The sequence below is a fragment of the Erythrolamprus reginae genome, chromosome 1, assembly GCF_031021105.1.
Source record: "Erythrolamprus reginae isolate rEryReg1 chromosome 1, rEryReg1.hap1, whole genome shotgun sequence".
In the NCBI taxonomy this organism is placed as follows: domain Eukaryota; kingdom Metazoa; phylum Chordata; class Lepidosauria; order Squamata; family Dipsadidae; genus Erythrolamprus; species Erythrolamprus reginae.
In genome coordinates, this window is record NC_091950.1 from 270,343,452 (window position 1) to 270,364,281 (window position 20,830).

Consider the following 20,830-nt stretch of genomic DNA (forward strand, 5'->3'; position numbering starts at 1 on the left):
TTAAACTTAATATTAACCGCTCCAAACTTGACTGTAAAAAATATGACTTCAGTAACCGAGTTGTCGAAGCGTGGAACTCATTACCGGACTCCATAGTGTCATCCCCAAACCCCCAACACTTTACCCTTAGATTATCTACGGTTGACCTATCCAGATTCCTAAGAGGTCAGTAAGGGGCGAGTACAAGTGCACTAGAGTGCCTTCCGCCCCCTGTCCTATTGCTCTCCTATATCTCCTATACCCTTCTTCTATTCCTATATTTCTTCTTCTATTCTTTCATTGATATGTTCTATTACTATACCTTCTTTTCTATTATTTCTTAGATATATTTTACTATGAGTATCTCCTTTATAACCTTCATCATGTATTTTACTATGCGTGTATATATATATATATATATATATACCCACTAAAACTCTCATTGTGTATTGGACAAAATAAAAAAAATAAATAATAAAATAAATAATAAATAATACAAGCTAGATACTTTATCTCTGGAAATCTGGCCATGCGGAGGATGTCTTGTTTAACACATCTCCAGCCACTGTCAAAGAGTGCTGCCCTGTTTGCAATTAAATTAGCCAGAGATACAGTAACATCCAGTAACGTCTGATTATAGGTTTTCGCTGCAGCAGCTGGAAGTGAAAGCTTTTCTCTGCTGTGATCTGATGATATTTTCACAGCAGATGTTCTTTAATCTTTCTTGTTCTTGCTGCTCATTCTACATAAAACGGAGAGGAAATAAATCCCTGTCCAGAGGAAAGTAATAATAATAATAAACATCATTGCAATACATTATTCATTGCATGAAAAGAAGACCTTGCTGCTATTTTGAAGTGTCTGCAACATAAGCACCTTGTTTTTTGCTGACTTCTTCCTTCTTTCTTTTTCTACATTGCAGTAGCAATGGAATAATTCAAAATTGGCCTCTTGGGGAAGTTTTAGGTCACAGTGCCGAAAGGCTTTTGTGGGCATAGTTGCAGAAACTAATTTGACGACAGCAGAGCTGAGGCTGCCATTAGCTGGGTACATTCTGTTAGGTGCTATTCTATTCTTCTTTCCACTTTGTACTTTGCTAACCTTATCAGAAGATCTGACTGAAGAGAGATAGGATACAGCTCAATAGTATTGTGAATGCTTTATTTGTCTTCTTTTAATGTCAAGGATGAGGTGAGTTCCCACCTGGAAGATCTATTGTTCTTAAAAGTTAAGTCCTGAGGTTCACCAACTAAAGCAACAGAGAAATTTTAGCTACAAGAATTTGTATACAGGGGCAGAAAAGATATTCAGGCATCTGAGCACAAGTACAAAATGTGTGCTATGGGGTGGGTGGGTTGGGGGGATGAGCCTATCTGCTCAAAAATCCATATTGTGATGGGCATGGTCAGTCAACCAACAGTGATATGTCAAAAAGAAAATTGCTAAGGTGTCTTTGCAGGTATTGGACCAGAGTATCTCCGGAACCGCCTGCTACCGCACGAATCCCAGCGACCGATAAGGTCCCATAGAGTTGGCCTTCTCCGGATCCCGTTGACCAAACAATGTCGTTTGGCGGGCCCCAGGGGAAGAGCCTTCTCTGTGGCAGCCCCGGCCCTCTGGAATAAACTCCCCCCGGAGATTAGAACTGCCCCCACACTCCTTGTCTTTCGTAAATTACTCAAGACCCATCTATACCGCCAGGCATGGGGGAGTTGAGAGACCTTTCCCCCAAGCTTTTTTATATTTATCTTTGGGTATGTATACGTTGTTTGCTTTTTAAATATGATAGGGTTTTATGTGCTTTTTAATATTAGATTTGTTTTCGCTGGAATATTGTTTTTATTATTGTTGTGTGCCACCCCGAGTCTTCGGAGAGGGGCGGCATACAAATCTAATAAATTGAATTGAATTGAATTGAATTTCCTGCCAAAGTTATTTGCCTTTTGAAGGTAAATGGGAATATTTTCAAAAATTAACTGGGCTGTAATCACCCACACCACATTTTTATTTTCTCATAATAGTGTGAGTTGGAGCTCTCCCCCTTTGTTTTAAATGCAAATTTTCCCATTTCTCCTTTATAAAATGGCAGAAATTTACCCAACCCCCCCACACCACATTTTAGCAAGTCAGAGGTTTTCTGAGACCCACAGAATGTGAAACCAAAGGCTGCATGTGAACTGTTACCACAGGTTACTTAATACCTATATCCTATAACACTTCTATCTAGATCGTGCTGTTAAAGATATGGAATGATTGTTGCTAAATAGGATGGCTAGTAAGATTTCATTAGAACTACTTAAGTGTTCAGAATTGATGTATTACCAAATCGTGACCGTCAACTGGGCAAAATGGTGCATCTTAGGACAACAGTTTTTAAACCACGGAACCTCAGGTGGCCTAACTTTCTGAGTTATTTCTTCTTCTTCTTCTTCTTCTTCTTCTTCTTCTTCTTCTTCTTATTATTATTATTATTATTATTATTATTATTATTATTATTATTATTGCTGTGAGTCGCCCCGAGTCTACGGAGAGGGGGGGGCATACAAATCAATCAATCAAACAAAAAAACAAACAAACAAGCAAACTAACCAACCAACCAACCAACTAACTAACTTTCAGATTGTGTTCAAAACCCAGAACCCAGGACTCTGAGGAAAGGAAATTTGGGGAAGTTGTGGTTGCTTCAGTGTTAATTGCTGCTATTGTAGTCACGGGATAGTCGAATCTGAATGACCCATTGCAATTTTGCAGTCTCACAATTCCTCGCTCTGATCCTCACCCAACAGTAGCCACTTGCCTGCCTGCTGAGAAGAGAAGGGAATGTAAGGGGACATGCAATAGGGAGGAAGGAACTCAGTTTAGCTTTCCTGGTCCATACCTCCCCCTGCACATTCCCCCAATTTGTACTCCTCCTATGCACCCCACACAAGGAGGGAAGGAAGGAAGGAAGGAAGGAAGGAATATTTCTGAAGTTTTGTGTCAAGCTTCCTACAAGGAAACTCAGAAATTGAAAATTGCTTCTGCTCCCACTGCTATGTGTCCACCTGTGGTCATTCCGTTTTTCTATTAGATAAAGAAATAACTCAGAAATGATAAACTCACGGTGCACAGGTTGTCTAGTGATATTAAAGAACAAACTGAACTCTTTCAATGTTATCGTGTTCACTTTTGAGGTATATTTGTATTATTGTATGGGACAATTTGCTTTGTTTCTATAATCCTAGTCTGCATCTTAAATTGGTTTACTCTTATTATTTCAGTTTCTCTAGCTATCCACTTGTGCAAGATTCTGGGCTGCTTACAAGGATTAAAACAACAATATAAACAGTAATACAATGTAGACACATCTGTGGCATTGTGGGGGTGGAGAACCACAATCATTAAGAACAATCCACATAGATTTAGTAATGGGTTTATATAATGCCCTGGCACATTGCCTGATGAAAGAGCCAGTCAAGACTCTTTTGAAAGTTGGCAAGGTCAGGGCTGTGTGGATCTCAGAGCAAATGTTCCAAAAGGTGTGTGCAATAGCAGAGAAGGTATATCTTCTGGCTCTCATCAGAGGACACTCTTTGAGTTAGGATCTAAGGCATGCCAAACTCCTTTGGAACTTTTTAATGGGACAACATAATTGGAGATAGACAGTCCTGAAAATATCCAGATTTGGTTTGCATCCACAAGTCAAGGGCACAGCTTCTGTAGCAGAAAGGTTAAGTGGTATGCCCATCACTGCTCGTGCGGCTGCGTCCTGGACCAGCTGTACCTTCTGACTTATTTTTAAGGGCAATCATATAGAGCACATGGTACATGAGGCAACCAAAAAACCCTAGACACACATACAGCCTGGGAGAAACCCCACTTAGCAGTAGTGACTGCGAAAGAGATCTTGGAGTCTTGGTGGATAATCAACTAAACATGAGCCAGCAATGTGCAGCAGCGGCCAAAAAAGCCAACACCATCCTAAGCTGCATCAACAGGGGGATACACTCCAAGACCAGGGAAATATTAATACCATTCTACTACGCCCTGGTCAGACCACATCTGGAGTATTGCATCCAGTTCTGGTCACCACACTTCAAAAGAGACATTGAAACTCTGGAGAAGGTGCAGAAAAGAGCAACCAAAATGATTAGAGGACTTGAAACCAAGACTTACAAAGAGAGATTGTGGGAGCTGGGCATGGATAGCCTAGAGAAAAGGAGGGGCAGAGGGGACATGATAGCTGGTATTCAGGTATATGAGGGGTTGCCACAGAGAGGAGGGGGCCACTCTATTCTCCAGAGCACCAGAGGGCCGGACGAGGAACAATGGCTGGAAGCTGACCAAGGAGAGATTCAACCTAGAAGAAAGGAAGAACTTCCTGACGGTCAGAGCGATCAACCAGTGGAACAACCTGCCTGCGGAGGTTGTGAACTCCCCAACTCTGGACACTTTCAAGAGGAGATTGGACTGCCATTTGGCTGGGGTGCTTTAGGATTCCTGCTCAGGCAGGGGGTTGGACTTGATGACCTGCATGGTCCCTTTCAACACTAACAATAGATAGATAGACAGACAGACAGACAGACAGACAGACAGACAGACAGATAGATAGACAGACAGACTATAAGTAGGGCATCTTGATCCAGGAAAGGGTGCAACTGCCACACGACATGAAATGGCACAGTGGTTTTCCCACCAGATCCTTGAGCGAATCCAGAAAAAAATCCAGAGTTGCATACCAGTTCAGTCTAGGGAAATTATAGCCCCTCAAGAACTAAGGTTAAAAAAAATCTCTGGGATTGATGGTCCATGAAAACGATGCACTTGGTCTTCAACTAAGTTTGGACGTCTCTCCTTCCAACTCAGAATGGGCTCCAGGCACTGAAATAATATTACAGATGCATTGCTTGTTTGGCTCAGGTACGAGATATGAGGCAGTGTGTCATCAGCATGACCTATGTGGTTGGATGATCTTAACCAGAGATTTAATATAGACATTACATAGGAGAGGTCAGAGTGTCAACTTCCGAGGAACTCTAGGAGAACTAGGATTTGGCCTTCCCTGCCCCCTGAAAACTGATGGAAAAAATAATCACGGAGAAAAAACGGAGAACCTCTGCAACACTGCTTGACCCCACCAATCACCATACATTTAGAAGAGAACCATAATTGTTGAGATCAAACACAACCAACAGACCAATGTGAACCATCCATATCCAAAGGCTAGTCTACATGTACAAATCCCTTTAAATTTCCATGAATGGCAGCTATTATAACCTATTGCACAATATTATATAGCTATTATGCAAGATCCCTTGTAGATCAGGGCTGTCAAAATCCTGGCCCATGGGCTGGATGTGTCACGTGCTGGTCACACCCACACCCAGTTTAGTGAAGGGGGAAAAGTTCCCAGTATGTCACAGTGATGCTGCAGTGTGAGTTTGACACCTGTGATGTGGAAGTTCTTACAGTATCTTCAAATTATGTAGACCGTGATTGTTTCATAGAAACATAGAAGACTAACGGCAGAAAAAGACCTCATGGTCCATCTAGTCTGCCCTTATACTATTTCCTGCATTTTATCTTAGGATGGATGTATGTTTATCCCAGGCATGTTTAAATTCAGTTACTGTGGATTTACTAACCACGTCTGCTGGAAGTTTGTTCCAAGGATCTACTACTCTTTCATTAAAATAATATTTTCTCACATTGCTTTTGACCTTTCCCCCAACTAACTTCAGATTGTGTCCCCTTGTTCTTGTGTTCACTTGCCTATTAAAAACACTTACCTCCTGGACCTTATTTAACCCTTTAACATATTTAAATGTTTCGATCATGTCCCCTCTTTCCCTTCTGTCCTCCAGACTATACAGATTGAGTTCATTAAGTCTTTCCTGATACGTTTTATGCTTAAGACCTTCCACCATTCTTGTAGCCTGTCTTTGGACCCGTTCAATTTTGTCAATATCTTTTTGTAGGTGAGATCTCCAGAACTGAACACAGTATTCCAAATGTGGTCTCACCAGCACTCTATATAGCGGGATCATAATCTCCCTCTTCCTGCTTGTTATACCTCTAGCCATGCAGCCAAGCATCCTACTTGCTTTCCCTACCGCCTGACTGCACTGCCAATGTAAAGTATTATCAGAACTTATTTTGTTATTAGGGAACTGTTTTATGAAGTGGTTTCATACAGATCTGATTTATGTATCATGCTAGGAAATGATTCATTAAATGAGCCACAGTTAGATAGGTTCACACAGGATGCTAAGTCAAAGCTAAACAAATGAGATTTACTTGCTGTAAAGGGTGAGTTCAGTTGTCTTTATTATAATGCAAAAGTTGTAGTGGAGAGCAATATGAGAAAAGGTAGAAAAAAACATGCTGAGTGGTTCTGGAACAGCTCACATTGGTAGGTTTAAATGGTATGGTTTCATATTTCTATATCATGGTTTGGCCATGATTTGTTGAATCGCATTAGCTGCTCACACCTAATCCATAGCCAAATAAAACATATTGCAGCTTGTTTAGATTTTTAAATCATGCTTTTATTACTTTTTAAGGTGATGAAATACCTAATACTCCTCCCACCCTCCTGTTTTCCCCACAACAATAACCCTGGTGAGGTTGAGAGAGAGAGTGACCGGCCCAAAGTCACCCAGCTGACTTTCATGCCTAAGACGGGACTGGAACCAGGGGTGGGCTATTTCCCGGATGGGAGGGGAACACAGTGGGGTAGCAAAAATGGAGCTCCACACCAGAGCACCCAATTTGCACTGAAAGATGTTGAAAGAAAACGCAGGGCATCCTGCATAAGCCACGCCCACAGTGGGGTAGTAAAAATTTTGGTAGCCCTTCACTGACTGGAACTCATACTCTCCCAATTTCTAGCTTGGTGCGTTAACCAGCGCACCAAACTGGTACAGTGTGTCAATCAGCAGTGGGCTACGAGCTGGAACACTAAATTGCACTTGCCGCGGCGGCTCGTAAATTCTTGCGGGTCCAGCACGATTTTGCTGCTGCACCTGTGGAGGCGGCAAAATTGTGCCCATGTTTTGGCGAGGTTTTACCTGCGCCTCTGTGCGCGATTTTGCTTCCTGTGCCTACAAACTGTGGCGGCGAGCGCAATCTAGCATTCCGGCTCATAGCCCACCTCTGGTGTCAATCCAGCTTAATAAATGTGAAAATGTGAATGAAGAAGGGATTCTTCTTTTTATTTTTCCCTAAAGAGACACTTACATTGTAAGTTTTCCCATAAGCTTATATCTAAGCTTTTTGTTTTTATTTTTAAAAGGCTTGTACTGATTATCTTGGAATGTTGCAATGATGACAGGGTGAAAATCTTTACCCCACCTTAGTGTTCTTTGTTTGAGTGGAAAAAGTTGATAAAACAATCTTTTTGTTACTATGTGTGCTAAAGGATAAGTTAATTTAACCTCGTGAACTCCCTTTGTGTACATATAGCAGCCCTGTTGCATTGGATGCTTGGATGTGGATGGAACAACTCTGCTGTAATATTTTCTTTAGTTCTATAAAGAATTAGCTGTCTCCTAAGAAGCAAAATCAGTCATTTTCTTTAGCTTTGTGTTTGGACTCAACATGCTGGTTGGCTCCCATTTAAATGGAAGAATTTAAATGGAAGAAAAATAAAAGGCTATTTCTATTTTTGATTGATATGCTTTGCCCCAGCCGAATCAACTCGGCTTCAGCCAAACTGAGGAGTCACCACAGTGAAGAAAAGGTGCTGGCTACAAAGCGAGAGGAGAGGGGAGCCCTTCAGCATGGGAAGGAAGACAAAGTGTTTTATTTCTTTCCTAATGGGTTTGCACACATTATTTGCTTTTACATTGATTCCTATGGGAAAAATTGCTTCTACTTACAAACTTTTCTTCTTAAGAACCTGGTCACGGAACAAATTAAGTTCTTAAGTAGAGGTACCACTGTAATTTAAGGTGAGTTAGATCTGAGATTTGATTATGTCTCACAAAGGAAGCTGTGTGATAAAAATATATTTTCCTTTATGAACTTCCTCCACATTTACCCTCTCTACCTTATTAAGAATATATCTATGGTTCCCAAGTTACATATTTGTTTTTCAAAGTCCTTGCTCTATTCAGTTGTCTTTTAAAATTTATTCGGCAATCGTTTGCTTGCTACAGATCTCTGCAAACAATCTGATTAGAAAATAGCATCCTATTTAGTTTTAATGCAGATTGAGAAATCAGTCCTGGTTTAAAGTGAGGTGGTTTTTGTGGTTGTATCATATGTTCATAAGTATGTAAGACACCATATCATATGGGAAAGGAAATGACTATAAAATCTTGGTCTGCCGTTTTTACGTAAACACAGTGGGAAGAAAATTCAAATAACATTTGCAGTAAGTGAATATCATTTTATATAAAGTCTTCTTTAATATTATGGTTCAGCCTGTTTTAATCCAGCCAACTGTTAATTTGTTAACAATGGCTTACAGGTAACGCTTGACTTATAACAATAATTTAACAATAATAATTTATTAGATTTGCATGCCGTCCCTCTCCGAGGACTCGGTCCAGCTGGGACCGGAACTTCCATCAGTAAATAATGTAGTTGTTAAATGAGTCATTACATGAACCGTATCTGCCTTTACAACTTTTTTGTTGTGGTTGTTAAGCAAATTCAACTTCCCCCATTAACTCTGCTTGCCAGAAGCCATCTGGGAAGGTCACAAATGGCAGTCAGATGACCATGGGCGACTGTAGTAAATGCACAATGGTTGTCAAGCTCTGCAATTTTGTGACCACGGGGACCCTGAAATTGTCATGAGTGCAGGGCTCAGTCATAGATCACTTTTGTTCAGGACCATTTTAACTTTGAAAAGTTGCTAAATGAATGGTTATAAGTTGAGTACTGTACTTCCTGTATTGTCATATGTAAATCTCAGTATTTTTCATCCGGTAAGAACAACTTCTGTTAGGTAACTGATGGCTCTGTTTCCTGCCTGCTCTCTGTATACCGATAAATTATTCTGTAAAATTGATAGACCTCCTGGAGCAGATTTTAGATTTTAGATCAGTGATGGCAAACCTTTTTTTCCTCGGGTGCCAAAGGAACTTGTGTGCGTGCATACGTGAGTGCGCACACCCATAATTCAATGCCTAGGGAGGGCGAAAACAGCTTCCACCCCCCCCTCAGAGGCCCTCTGGAAGCTGGAAACGGCCGGTTTCCTAACTTCTGGTGGGCTTGTTTTTCACCCATGGCAGGCTCCAAAGGCTTCCCTGGAGCCAGGGTAGGGTAAAAACACCTTCCTCATCCCCCCCCAGAGGCTCTCTGGAAGCCAAAAACACCTTCCCAGGTGTTGACGGGACCTGGAGAAGGCCGACTCTGGTGGACCTGACCGGTCGCTGGGGCCCATGTTGTAGAAGGTGGTCCCGTGCTATAGATTCACCATCATGGCATTAGATTCCTTCCACTGAGTTTTTAGTTTTGTGTATAAAATATACAGTTAGGACAGTTTAATTCAAGTCCTAAGAAAGTGACAATAAGGCTGCACTGTTTTGTAGTGACCACTTAATTTAATTGATTTTTTAAAAAAGTGATTAATTTGAATGAGATTCCCAATTAGTTTATTTACAATAGTGTCTTTTATAAAAGCTGCCGATACAGCCAGCATTTTAAAACATATTCCATACTCTCATGTAGGAGAAATACCTATTTTGTGTTCATATCTGATATAGTATACAGCATTTCTGAAGCAGAAATGCAGTTATTTTGATCAAATAACCTTCCAGTAAAATGTTCATATTCTGTATTTTTCTAAGTGACTCGAGTCCCTTTTTAACAGTAGTTTACATCTCAAAATCTGTTTGGATGACTGAACAAATGACATTTTACAAATCCCAACTGATAACTCAAAAAATTGACTACATGCTCCGTAGAGCTGTAAGTAAGTGTGAAATGGATCATTCGTTGCCCTCTGAAGCAGAGTAAAACGCTATTCTGGAATAGACAAAACATTCCAGTGTAGCAGTACAGAACCCTTGGGGAATAAACAGTTCTAGGAAAGAAACATAATTGTTTGGGTTTGGACAAGAATATCTACTTCTTAATTAATATTGATTGTTTCTTCATTGCTTATTTAACCCCTATGATAATCATTAAGTATTGTACTACATGATTCTTGACAAATGTATCTTTTTCTTTTATGTACACTGAGAGCATATGCACCAAGACAATTTCCTTGTGTGTCCAATCACACTTGGTCAATAAAAATTCTATTCTATTCTATTCCATTCCATTCCATTCCATTCCATTCCATTCCATTCTTAATAGAGCTGTGCATGGGATTTGGAAGCAGTGGAGGCAAATATTCATAAGAGAAGTTCCAGATTCTTAAGGTCAGGATCATAAAGACATAGATTTATTGAATGCTGCTCAGGGTTACCTTCTGTGAGGTGGTCGTATAAATTTCCTTAATAAGTAAATGAAAAATCCACATTATATTTGTGTGTCTCTGTGTTGTGCGTGTGTAAAAGAATCTCCACAATAAGACTACTGTTTGCATCAAATTTTGTGAATGTTAAAGCTTATTTGAGAGAGCTCCTTCTATCTCAAAGTGGGTGTTTTTAAAAAATAAATTCCAGAAAATTTATATGCTGGAGTAATTTTGGTAATACTGTACCCAATTTATAATCCTACTCCCAAAAACACCAGGGTGAGATACCCAGTAGTTTGGACCATAGAAAAGAAAAATTGTAGCTCCGGGTTGTACTGCAGGGTCCTCAGAGTGTAAGTCCCACTGATGATATTACCTAGTTGGGTAATGAAATGTCTGCAAAAAAAACAACCTAGCTCAGAGAGCACCAAGCTCCCTAATTTGACTGCATGCATTGCCCAGAATAACTGTTGTGAGATGGAAGGCCTTATAAACCAATTTAACTATTTTCCATTCATATAATAATAGTTGTCCTGATCTTTATTGCTGGTGCAAAGATGTTTAGGTTCTAGCATCTAGCTGACTTTTGTTGATTCTGTTTTCAAGATAGGAATAGATGGAATTCCTTCCTTCCTTCCTTCCTTCCTTCCTTCCTTCCTTCCTTCCTTCCTTCCTTCCTTCCTTCCTTCCTACTTCTCTGATAAATTCTTGTTTCATTGTTTTCTTGTCTTCACTCCTTGAATAATGGTATTGTTTTATTTATTTAAATATTATTTTGATATTGGGCTAGAATATCTAGACACAATCAACTAATTTTAGAAAGCAAAAATAGATCTGACTTGTACTTATATGGAAAATGATAGGGAAATACTAGGATGGAAAGTTTAAAAAGTACGAAACTACTTTTGCTTTTTTGTTAAGCAAACTAGAGGACTGTAACTATGAAGTCACTAGGATCTGAGCTTTGCTTGATGGAGGCTTAATCTGATTTTGTAGTTGGGAATTGCCTTTTCGGCTTAATTCTTGCCAAGTTTTCCTTTGAGTATGTATTTATATCTGAATTGTAGTATGCAATTTAGCGTTATTATGTAGTGTTAATGCCTAAGCATTTGGACAATGAGCAGAGTTTTGTGCAATGGTTAATGTAAAGTCCTAAATTACAGTTTTTCCACAATTATATCTACAAAAATCTCATTTCATAACTATTCTGTCAAGAAGCTAATCATGCCTACTTTAACCTGGCTCACACAGCTAACCATAATTTCTTAAATAATTCAGTTGTCTGCGTTTACAGATCAGAAACAGGATCAGTCCAAGACAAGAAATTTCCATCTTCCAAGACCTGCAATTTTAGGGAGTTGTGCTGATCAGTCTTCAGACTGGCACACTGAGAATAGTGCTGTGACTGGTCTATATTTTGTGGTTTCAACCACTTGAGATTAAAGAAACAAAAATAGTTTGAGCTTTGAGCCAAGAGACAAAAAGCATAGGAAATATTTCTAAGAATTTAGCCGCCCAAAATGCTTTTGGAGTTGGGCGGCATTTAAATATCACAAAACAAATTAAGACCCCCCCCCCCCCTACTTGAAGAACTATCAAGAGGAAGCATTCATGTTTGCTGTAATTTTCTTCTGTTTAATGAGGATAAATCTATGTTTGCATTAATGAACATCTAACCTATTACAAAAAATTCATTCAGTTACATAGAGTTGAAAATATTTATTTATTTATTGTTAGAGTTGGAAGGGACCATGCGGGTCATCAAGTCCAACCCCCTGCCTAAGCAGGAACCCTATAGCATCCCAGCCAAATGGCGGTCCAATTTCCTCTTAAAAATGTCCAGAGTATTGGAGTTCACAACGTCCGCTGGTAGGTTGTTCCACTGGTTGATCGTTCTGACCGTCAGGAAGTTCTTCCTTATTTCCATGTTGAATCTCTTATAGAGTAATAGAGTAATAAGTCCCATTCTATCCTCTTCTTGCCCTGCAAAGCATCCCAGGTGCATACGTTTCCAACCCACGAAGCATCTCTCACATATTTGCACATATCATTTATGGCCTGCACCATCAATCACCCCTTCATTCACTCTCCTATCTGACAGTAGCAATTTACCTGCCTGCTGGGCTTGTATTTGCAACTTCCTAATGGTTTCCCAGCAGTGAATGGGAAAGCTGGTGGGAATTTGAGGAAGGGAAGGAGTTTTCTGATACTCCTTGCCGGTTTTCCATAAGGAAACTCAGTGCAAAGCCAGTAGGAAGTCACTCCTGCTCCTACTGCTTTTTTGCCCCCCTCCTGTTGGTCATTGTGTTCCTCTGTTTAGATAAGATCATTTGAAAAGATGATCCAGTGGGGCACGGCTTGTTTAATTTCCAATAAGTGAAACATTAAACATCTACTTTTAGAAACATAGAAATATAGAAAAAGACCTCATGGTCCATCTAGTCTGTCCTTATGCTATTTCCTGTATTTTATCTTAGGATGGATATATGTTTATCCCAGGCATGTTTAAATTCAGTCGCTGTGGATTTACCAATCACGTCTGCTGGAAGTTTGTTCCAAGGATCTACTACTCTTTCAGTAAAATAATATTTTCTCATGTTGCTTTTAATCTTTTCCCCAACTAACCTCAGATTGTGCCCCCTTGTTCTTGTGTTCACTTTCCTATTAAAAACACTTCCCTCCTGGACCTTATTTAACCCTTTAACATATTTAAATGTTTCGATCATGTCCCCCCTTTTCCTTCTGTCCTCCAGACTATACAGATTGAGTTCATTAAGTCTTTCCTGATAAGTGTTATGCTTAAGACCTTCCACCATTTTTGTAGCCCGTCTTTGGACCCGTTCAATTTTATCAATATCTTTTTGTAGGTGAAGTCTCCAGAACTGAACACAGTATTCCAAATGTGGAAGCTTTAAAAAGCTTATCTATGCATGTTTCTTATTGCTGGGAACAAACTGAATAGAATAAGAGTTGTGATGGTGTCGCAGTAGTTCCTTCATTCCATGATTTCTCAGCTAGAGGTAACACTGATCAGCTCATAATGCCATCAGCATTTCAAGGATTAACAGCAAAGTCAATCACAGGTTAGCTGAGCCCCCTTGAAGGACTGAGGTTTGGAAACTGTGGTGGTGTTGAAACATCCCTAAAATTCTGCATAAGCAAATTGCACAGCTAGTAGGCTGATGATTTTAGGATATTGCATACCTCCATTATATTTATGTACATCTGAAAATAAAGGCACATTTTGTTTTCATTTCTTTCATTTCATTTCCAACAATGCCAGCTGTAATAATAAAAATATAATTCACAAAGGCTTTTACTTACTACTAGGCAAATCTAGAAAATTTCCGAGGTAGTATCAAGTTACAAAACAGGTAGCATTAAGCCACATATTATATACTTTATTTTCTTTCATGGATGCCAGTTACCTAGTTTCTGTTTTTGATAATTACATCAATTTAACCTGCAATCCTAGGATGGAATTGTATTTTTCTGCAAATCAGGTAAGAGACAAGGATTTAGTACATTTAAGAAGGGAAAAAGTACATTTGAACCCAGGCTTCAGCTTGCTTATATGAAGTCAGAATCTGATGTTGGGTCTCATACTTGAGAATACAGATAGCAAATAATTGGCAGGATGTTTTTCTTGTCCTTATTAAGATTAGTAATGGTTTGTTCCTTTGGTTAGTACTAGAATTAAGTTTTGTTTGTAATGTAAGAATTTATAATTGGTAGTTCAAGTGTTTCCATCCTTCCCCTGTAGACTGATAGATGATTCAACTGTTGAGCTGTTTTTTTCCCTTTATAATTATTATCCTTTTTATTAATAGTTACAGCACTTTTAAACTCTCTAAAATTAAAGGTTGAAATATTATCTAAAGCAATATCTTTGGGTTCAGAGTTTGATAATGCATAGTATTTACTAAGATCCCCAAATGTTTCTTTTAGCAAATGGAGGGGGGGGGTCCCATGATTAAGCAGATAATTGGTAGCAATACTGTTATGAGTCGAGAATATCTCTTTTTAAATTTTTGCTGACAATTTTAAATGCTTTGTGTAGATTAAAACTTTGATTTTAGAAAATTAAAAATGGAAAAAGGGTTAAAATAAAACTGAAATAAGATTTTGGAATTAATTGTAAGAAGGCAAACATTCTTTTACTTTGCATTCTTTTTTTAAGCAAACATTATAAGATAAGATTTAAGAATTGGATACTAGGGAGAACTAAAGATTGTAATAATGGAAAATAATCAAATTCAAGTCAGTTACAAAATAAAACAAAATATTTCAATATTGGACAATTTGAAGTATATTTTCAATCAATAACCCCAGAAATTAATTTTAGTATTAATTTCTGGGGTTTTGTCTGTATATAGATGAACTTTTAAAATATGTTATGGAAGAGTATTTGACTGTATATAGATGAACTTTTAAAATATGTTATGGAAGAGGAACAGGTTTAACCTGACAATATTTAGACTTGATTGGAAGATTAACTTAAAAATGAAAGGCCACAATACTGATCTACAAAAATCTTAATAATCAAAAGGATAACAAATAACAAACCAAGAGAGTGATCGGAAAAACATTTATCTAGACACCCATCTTATAACCAACTTTGGATGGCTCCAAATCAAAGTTGGGAGATTTTAGTCTTCGGAGAGGGGCAGCATACAAATCTAATAAATTAAATTAAATTAAATTAATTAAACATTATTGGAAGGAACTAAAAAACAAACAGTAGAAGGAAGAAATATAAAGTTGCTTTATTTGATCAGGGTTAAAATATACATATTGGTATGACTGCTAACCCTTTTGCTGACATCAGGTGTGAAATGACAATGATTTGTTTATAAATAAGATATGGAATATAGGAAGAAGATATCATTTGTTGCATTTTAAGAAAAGATGATAAGTGATTAAAATTGCTTATAGTTGTGATGAAGGGGGGAAATAACTTTTTTCTTTTTAATTATATTCTTTTTTCTATCTTTTTATTTTTCCTATTTTCTTTCCTTTATGCCACAGCTTATTTTGAAATAAAATTTGGGGAACTATTCCCCATTATGTTTTCTTTCTCTATTCTCTATCTCCCCAAGAGATATAGAGAGACAAAAAAACGGTGTACTGTATGTCTTTTACACAGAGGCAACATGGGATTTGCTGCTGATAGATACAATAAGTTTAGTTGTAAACTTTTGATGAGCTTTGTGGATTGCTGGTTGTGCACTAATGTTTTTAGTCATGCCTTTGGATAGTCCTAAAATCAGGCTATGAGAGTCATAATTTTGTGGAAGTACTAATGTTAAAGATACAGTACAGTATATGCTTCTGTATAAAAGTGCTCTTGAGGTTACTGTGGTTTATTTTTTCAGTATCAGAGAACTCAACTGGTCCCTATTAGCACCCTGTACAGGAAATTCTTTAAGACAAATGATCCATGAGAAAAATGACAAATAAAAATCTACCGTTTGGTTCTGTGATTCTTACACTCTGTGTAATGAGTACCCTATTCATTGTGTGGAGATGATCTCACATTTGTATTATTAAAGCTACATGGTGCTCCCTGTGTGGGCTGTAATACTTGAACAATGTACCATATAATTTCAAGCAATAGGTGGTGAAAGTAGACCTGAATCACTTGAATAAAATCCAGAGATCAACTGTGTGATCTTTATCTTTGTTAGATTTTATTGTGCATGTGTGCGCTCACACAATGCACAGCTAAATACCTTATCTCAATGATAGTCTAAGTATGAATGTCATAAAATTGTGTAAGCAACCACAGACGTGCTGAATTGACTGTGGGAAGGCTTTAAGAAAGGCAGGCAATACTACATCTACTTCTAGGTCAATTATCAAGTTAGCAATTTTTTTAAATTTTTTTGAGATAGCATAAATGCCATTTACTTAATGTATTTATTGAGTTGTAAGGTGGACCAATTAAAAAAATATATTCTGGGCCTGGCAAGGCAGCTCATGGTGGGGTTGTAAATCTCCACCATAGAGGGAGCTACTTGAAACTTGCAACTTTGCAGTGCAGCCCTTGCCACCTGGAACAAAGTAATGGCGCGGGAGGGGGCACAAGCGGGTCAAAACAATGGGTGTCAGCAACCTGCTGCTTGTTCTCCCCCCTGCTGTGCTTTCCTGTCGGCTGAACACACCAGTGGCTGTCCTGCCCCTCGCCCTCATCTCCCAATCACTCCTCCTGCTCTGAGAAGGGAAGGGCAGGGAATGGAGGTTTGCTCCGAATTCCAGAGCGGGAGCGAAGCTTCATCTCTTGCTGGGTCTCATGGGCATTTCTTCCAGGCCTTGTTGCGCCACGCACCTTGGTATTTAAGGGTGACGCTGGAGAATCAGAAAAAGGGGGGTATTTTTATTTTAAATAGATGATAGATATAGATATAGGTATATAGGAGAGAGAGAAAGAGAGAGAGAAAGATGACAGAGAGAGAAAGAGTGGGGGAGGGAGAGATGATGGGGGGACAGAGAAAGAGTGGGGAGAGAAAGAGAGAGAGATGAGAGAGAGAGACAAAGAGGGGGGAGAGAGCGAAGAGGGGGAGAGGGGGGGAGAGAGATGAGAAAGAGAAAGAGAGAAAAGGGGGGGAGAGAGGGGATAGAACGAGAAAGAGGGGGCAGAGAAAAAGATGAAGGGGGGAGCGAGGGGATAGAGAGAGAGAGAGAGGAGGAGAGAATGCCTGAGGGACCCCATCCTGTCACTGGGAGTCCAGGTACTTCAGCAAGTGGCATGCTGGATTCGATAAGTGATCCGTGGGATTTAAAATTATGACTGTAGGGGTCCCTGAGATCCAAAGGTTTGGGAACCTCTGCGTTAGATGACCTGGCCTCTTAATGATGGGACCAAAGTCAGCTGACTTATCAAATCAAACGGAGCAAGCAAATAGAGAGATAGATGTATAAATGGCATCTTGATAGGTATGGGCAGTGAAGCAGAGTACATGTTTTACCCATATTTAGACTGTTATTTAAGTAACTTCTCTCTAGTATTGATTTCTCACTTTGCTGAGTACTTTTTCAACACCATATATCCATTATGGAAGAACTATGAACATTACCTTCCCTTTTAAACATATACTGTAGGAAATCCATTGCTTTATGGAGGTGGACTTTAATTATCCTGAAGGTCATCTATGAGAACATATGCATACAGAGAGGTGAAAATAAGCAATGATATTAATACACATGTTAGCTCGGTCCACTGACAATTTTTTTTAAAAAAATTCCCTGGGGTCCATCAGATTTCAGTGATTTATTATTATTATTATTATTATTATTATTATTATTATTATTATTTATTAGATTTGTATGCGACTTTACAAAAGTTCATGGGATAATGATATCAAAATAGTATCTATAATATTGTCTCACATTGATTTTGCAATTGATTTGTTTCCTTTCGTTCTGATTATGACAAATTCAATTAACAGGATGATACTAAATGTTCATATATTGGATACTCTTCTCCATCCTTACTAAAACTTCCTTCTTTGTACTAAGCAACAAAATTACCTATATATATATATATATATATATATATTGCATGTATTGAATGGAAAATTGTTTTTTTTTTTCCAGCCTTTTTTTCAACTTATAAAATTACGAAAACTTGGGCTTAGCGATAATGAAATCCAGCGACTTCCGCCAGAGATAGCAAACTTCATGCAGCTGGTAGAACTTGATTTGTCTCGAAATGGTAAGCATGAATATGTGTAAATCTGTATTAGGGTTTTTTTTACAGCACGGATGAAAATGAGTCAGCCTTAATTATTGTACTATAGAATTAGTTTGCAAATAGGTTAATGTTTCTCTTCTTACTCTTCATGACTGACTTGGAAAAACAAGCTATTAATGTCCAAATGAAAAGCAAGCTAACGAAGGACCTGACTAATGTAATAAGGTCCCATGTTAGCTTAGCGTGAAATTGTCCCTGTCCATCCTTCTTTTCTTTGAATAGATCTTGACTGGCCCAAGTCCTGCATTATGATTGCCTTTTTTAATGCTAGCTTAACTGTGGCATGCAGAGTTTGCGACATATCCACGTTATTTGAGCAACAGCAGTTACTTTGCAGGACTGGACGAGCTTTATACAGCTCATTAAATGCCTGGATTCACACTTTGCATAATGTCTGCCCCTCCCCCCCTTGGTGTATGGTATTAACAAGGCCATTCTGGGTTTGGGGGGGGGGGGTTGGGGGGGGAGGAGGAAGGCGGGGGAATAGTGTCTTGTTACAACTCAGCCACCTGTGAATTATTTAGTAAACACTGCCAAGCATGATGCATAAACCCAGTCATGGTCTCGATTTTGCATTATTTTGCATATTATTGTATAAGAAAGAGGAAAAGCTTATTTTAATTGTTTTTTGTGGACAGTATGGGATATAGGAGAACTCATGGTTTGACAGGGATTTTTTTTAAAAATTAAAGCTCAGGAGGGAAGTGTTTTTAATAGGAAAGTGAACACAAGAACAAGGGGACACAATCTGAAGTTAGTTGGGGGAAAGATCAAAAGCAATGTGAGAAAATATTATTTTAATGAAAGAGTAGTAGATCCTTGGAACAAACTTCCAGCAGAGTGGTTGGTAAATCCACAGTAACTGAATTTAAACATGCCTGGGATAAACATCTATCCATGCTAAGATAAAATACAGAAAATAGTATAAGGGCAGACTAGATGGATCATGAGGTCTTTTTTTGCCGTCAGTCTTCTATGTTTCTATGTTTCTATATGAGGTTAAGAACCAGCAAATAGAAGAAATATGCTGCTAAAGGTATCTTGATCCCAAAAAACATTAGTTAATATTACTTTCATTGTCATGTCCCCCCAGAGCATCATGTCTAAGAAAGTTGTGGTATAGGCTATACAAATGGTATGTTTTCCCTGAATGCTTTTGAGGAAAAAAAATTGGCAGATAAATTTTGTTTGGATCATTTTGAAACATTCACAGTTGCTAAATAAACTGCTCAAAAAATGAAGGGAACACTTAAACAACAGAATATAACTCCAAGTAAATCAAACTTCTGTGAAATCAAACTGTCCAGTTAGGAAGCAACACTGATTGACAATCAAGTTCATATGCTGTTGTGCAAATGGAATAGTTGTGCAAATGAAATATTCAATGAGAATATTTCATTCATTCAGATCTAGGATGTGTTATTTGAGTGTTCCCTTTATTTTTTTGAGCAGTATACATTCCTGAGAATCGTATAACCAAAAGTCTACCCAGGTATTATTTCAACCATATTTCCCTTTTATATAGTACTTTCACATTAAAGGTTGATATCACATATACTGTATTTAGAAGGTGTTAGATTAGAAAATGATAATTTAAAACAACAATGGAGGCTAGTAACCTTCTCCTATTGTTTTTAATAGCAATTGCAATCTACAAGCTAACGATTAGCATTTCATTTGATATTGGTGCCCTCTTCAACCTTGTTGTCACAAGCATAAAGGTTATAAACGAAGGCCTACTCTTGGAAACCCCTGAAGGGAAGAAACTGTTTTTAAAATTCTTTACTGTGACCCAACATCTTCACTCTTTTGTCATGGCAAGTAGCCACCAAATTTTACCTGCCTATTTTTATTTTGCTTCAATGTTCTTCTTTGCACGCTGAGTTCAGAAGTATTTATTCATCACTTGGGCATACAAACTGTGATCCTAGATCACGTGTGCCTCTTATTGTCATTTGTTTATTAGATTTCTTAATCACCTTTTGTCCAGGAGCTCATGGAATTCTGCTGTCATGCACTATTCTCTCTTTATTTGATCCCCATAGAAACAACTTCATAGGGCAGATGAAGTTGAGTGTAATTGGCTGGCTTAAAGTCACCCAGGGAATTTCCCTGGCAGAAGACAGACTTAAATTTGTGTTCTTCCAAGCTCTATTTCAGGACTTCAGCCACTACTGTCTGTCTTGGTTTAATTTTGGGGGGAAAAACCCAACTTCAATCATTCAGTAACTTGATAAACATTAGTCCTTTCCCTGCAGTCTGCTGCATAGAGAAGATAGAAGAGATGACACAGTTAAAGGAAGAAGACTCTTAAGAATTAGTTCTCCATCATTTTCTCACTTCAGGCATGCCTAGAGAGTAGCTGGCAACAACTAGAACCATGAGAAAAAAATGTTCACTTTTAAAAGAAGTTGTCTTCCTGTGGCCTAACGTTGAACAATTCTTCCTATACATTTCATATAAGGATAGCTATTGCATTTCCTTTCCTGATCAATAAAATAATTAGTCATGATCCTTAAAACTGATCTGACACTTTCTTTAGATCCTTTTCTTTTCAAGGGTTTACATTTGGAAACTACCTGGTCAAAATTCTGGTTTTATTGAAGCTAGAAGTAGGCTTTGCTAATCGTTGTGGATATAATGATATGTGTATTCTAGTTATAATGAAATCATCTATTTGGGTGATCCTACTGCCATTAAAAAGT

General features: G+C 38.4%; 1 protein-coding gene across 2 annotated transcripts in view; it reads left to right on the plus strand.

Annotated features, from left to right (window-relative positions):
- LRRC1 (leucine rich repeat containing 1) overlaps nt 1-20,830 on the plus strand; it is a 112,192-nt gene that overhangs the window by 15,831 nt on the left and 75,531 nt on the right. For both annotated transcript variants that reach the window (XR_011557385.1, XM_070733006.1), the window contains exon 2: nt 17,969-18,086. Coding sequence is in view for 1 of the 2 variants with exons in the window: in XM_070733006.1 (XP_070589107.1) it covers nt 17,969-18,086 (118 nt within the window). In the remaining variant the exon portion in view is untranslated. The remainder of the gene's footprint in view (nt 1-17,968; nt 18,087-20,830) is intronic.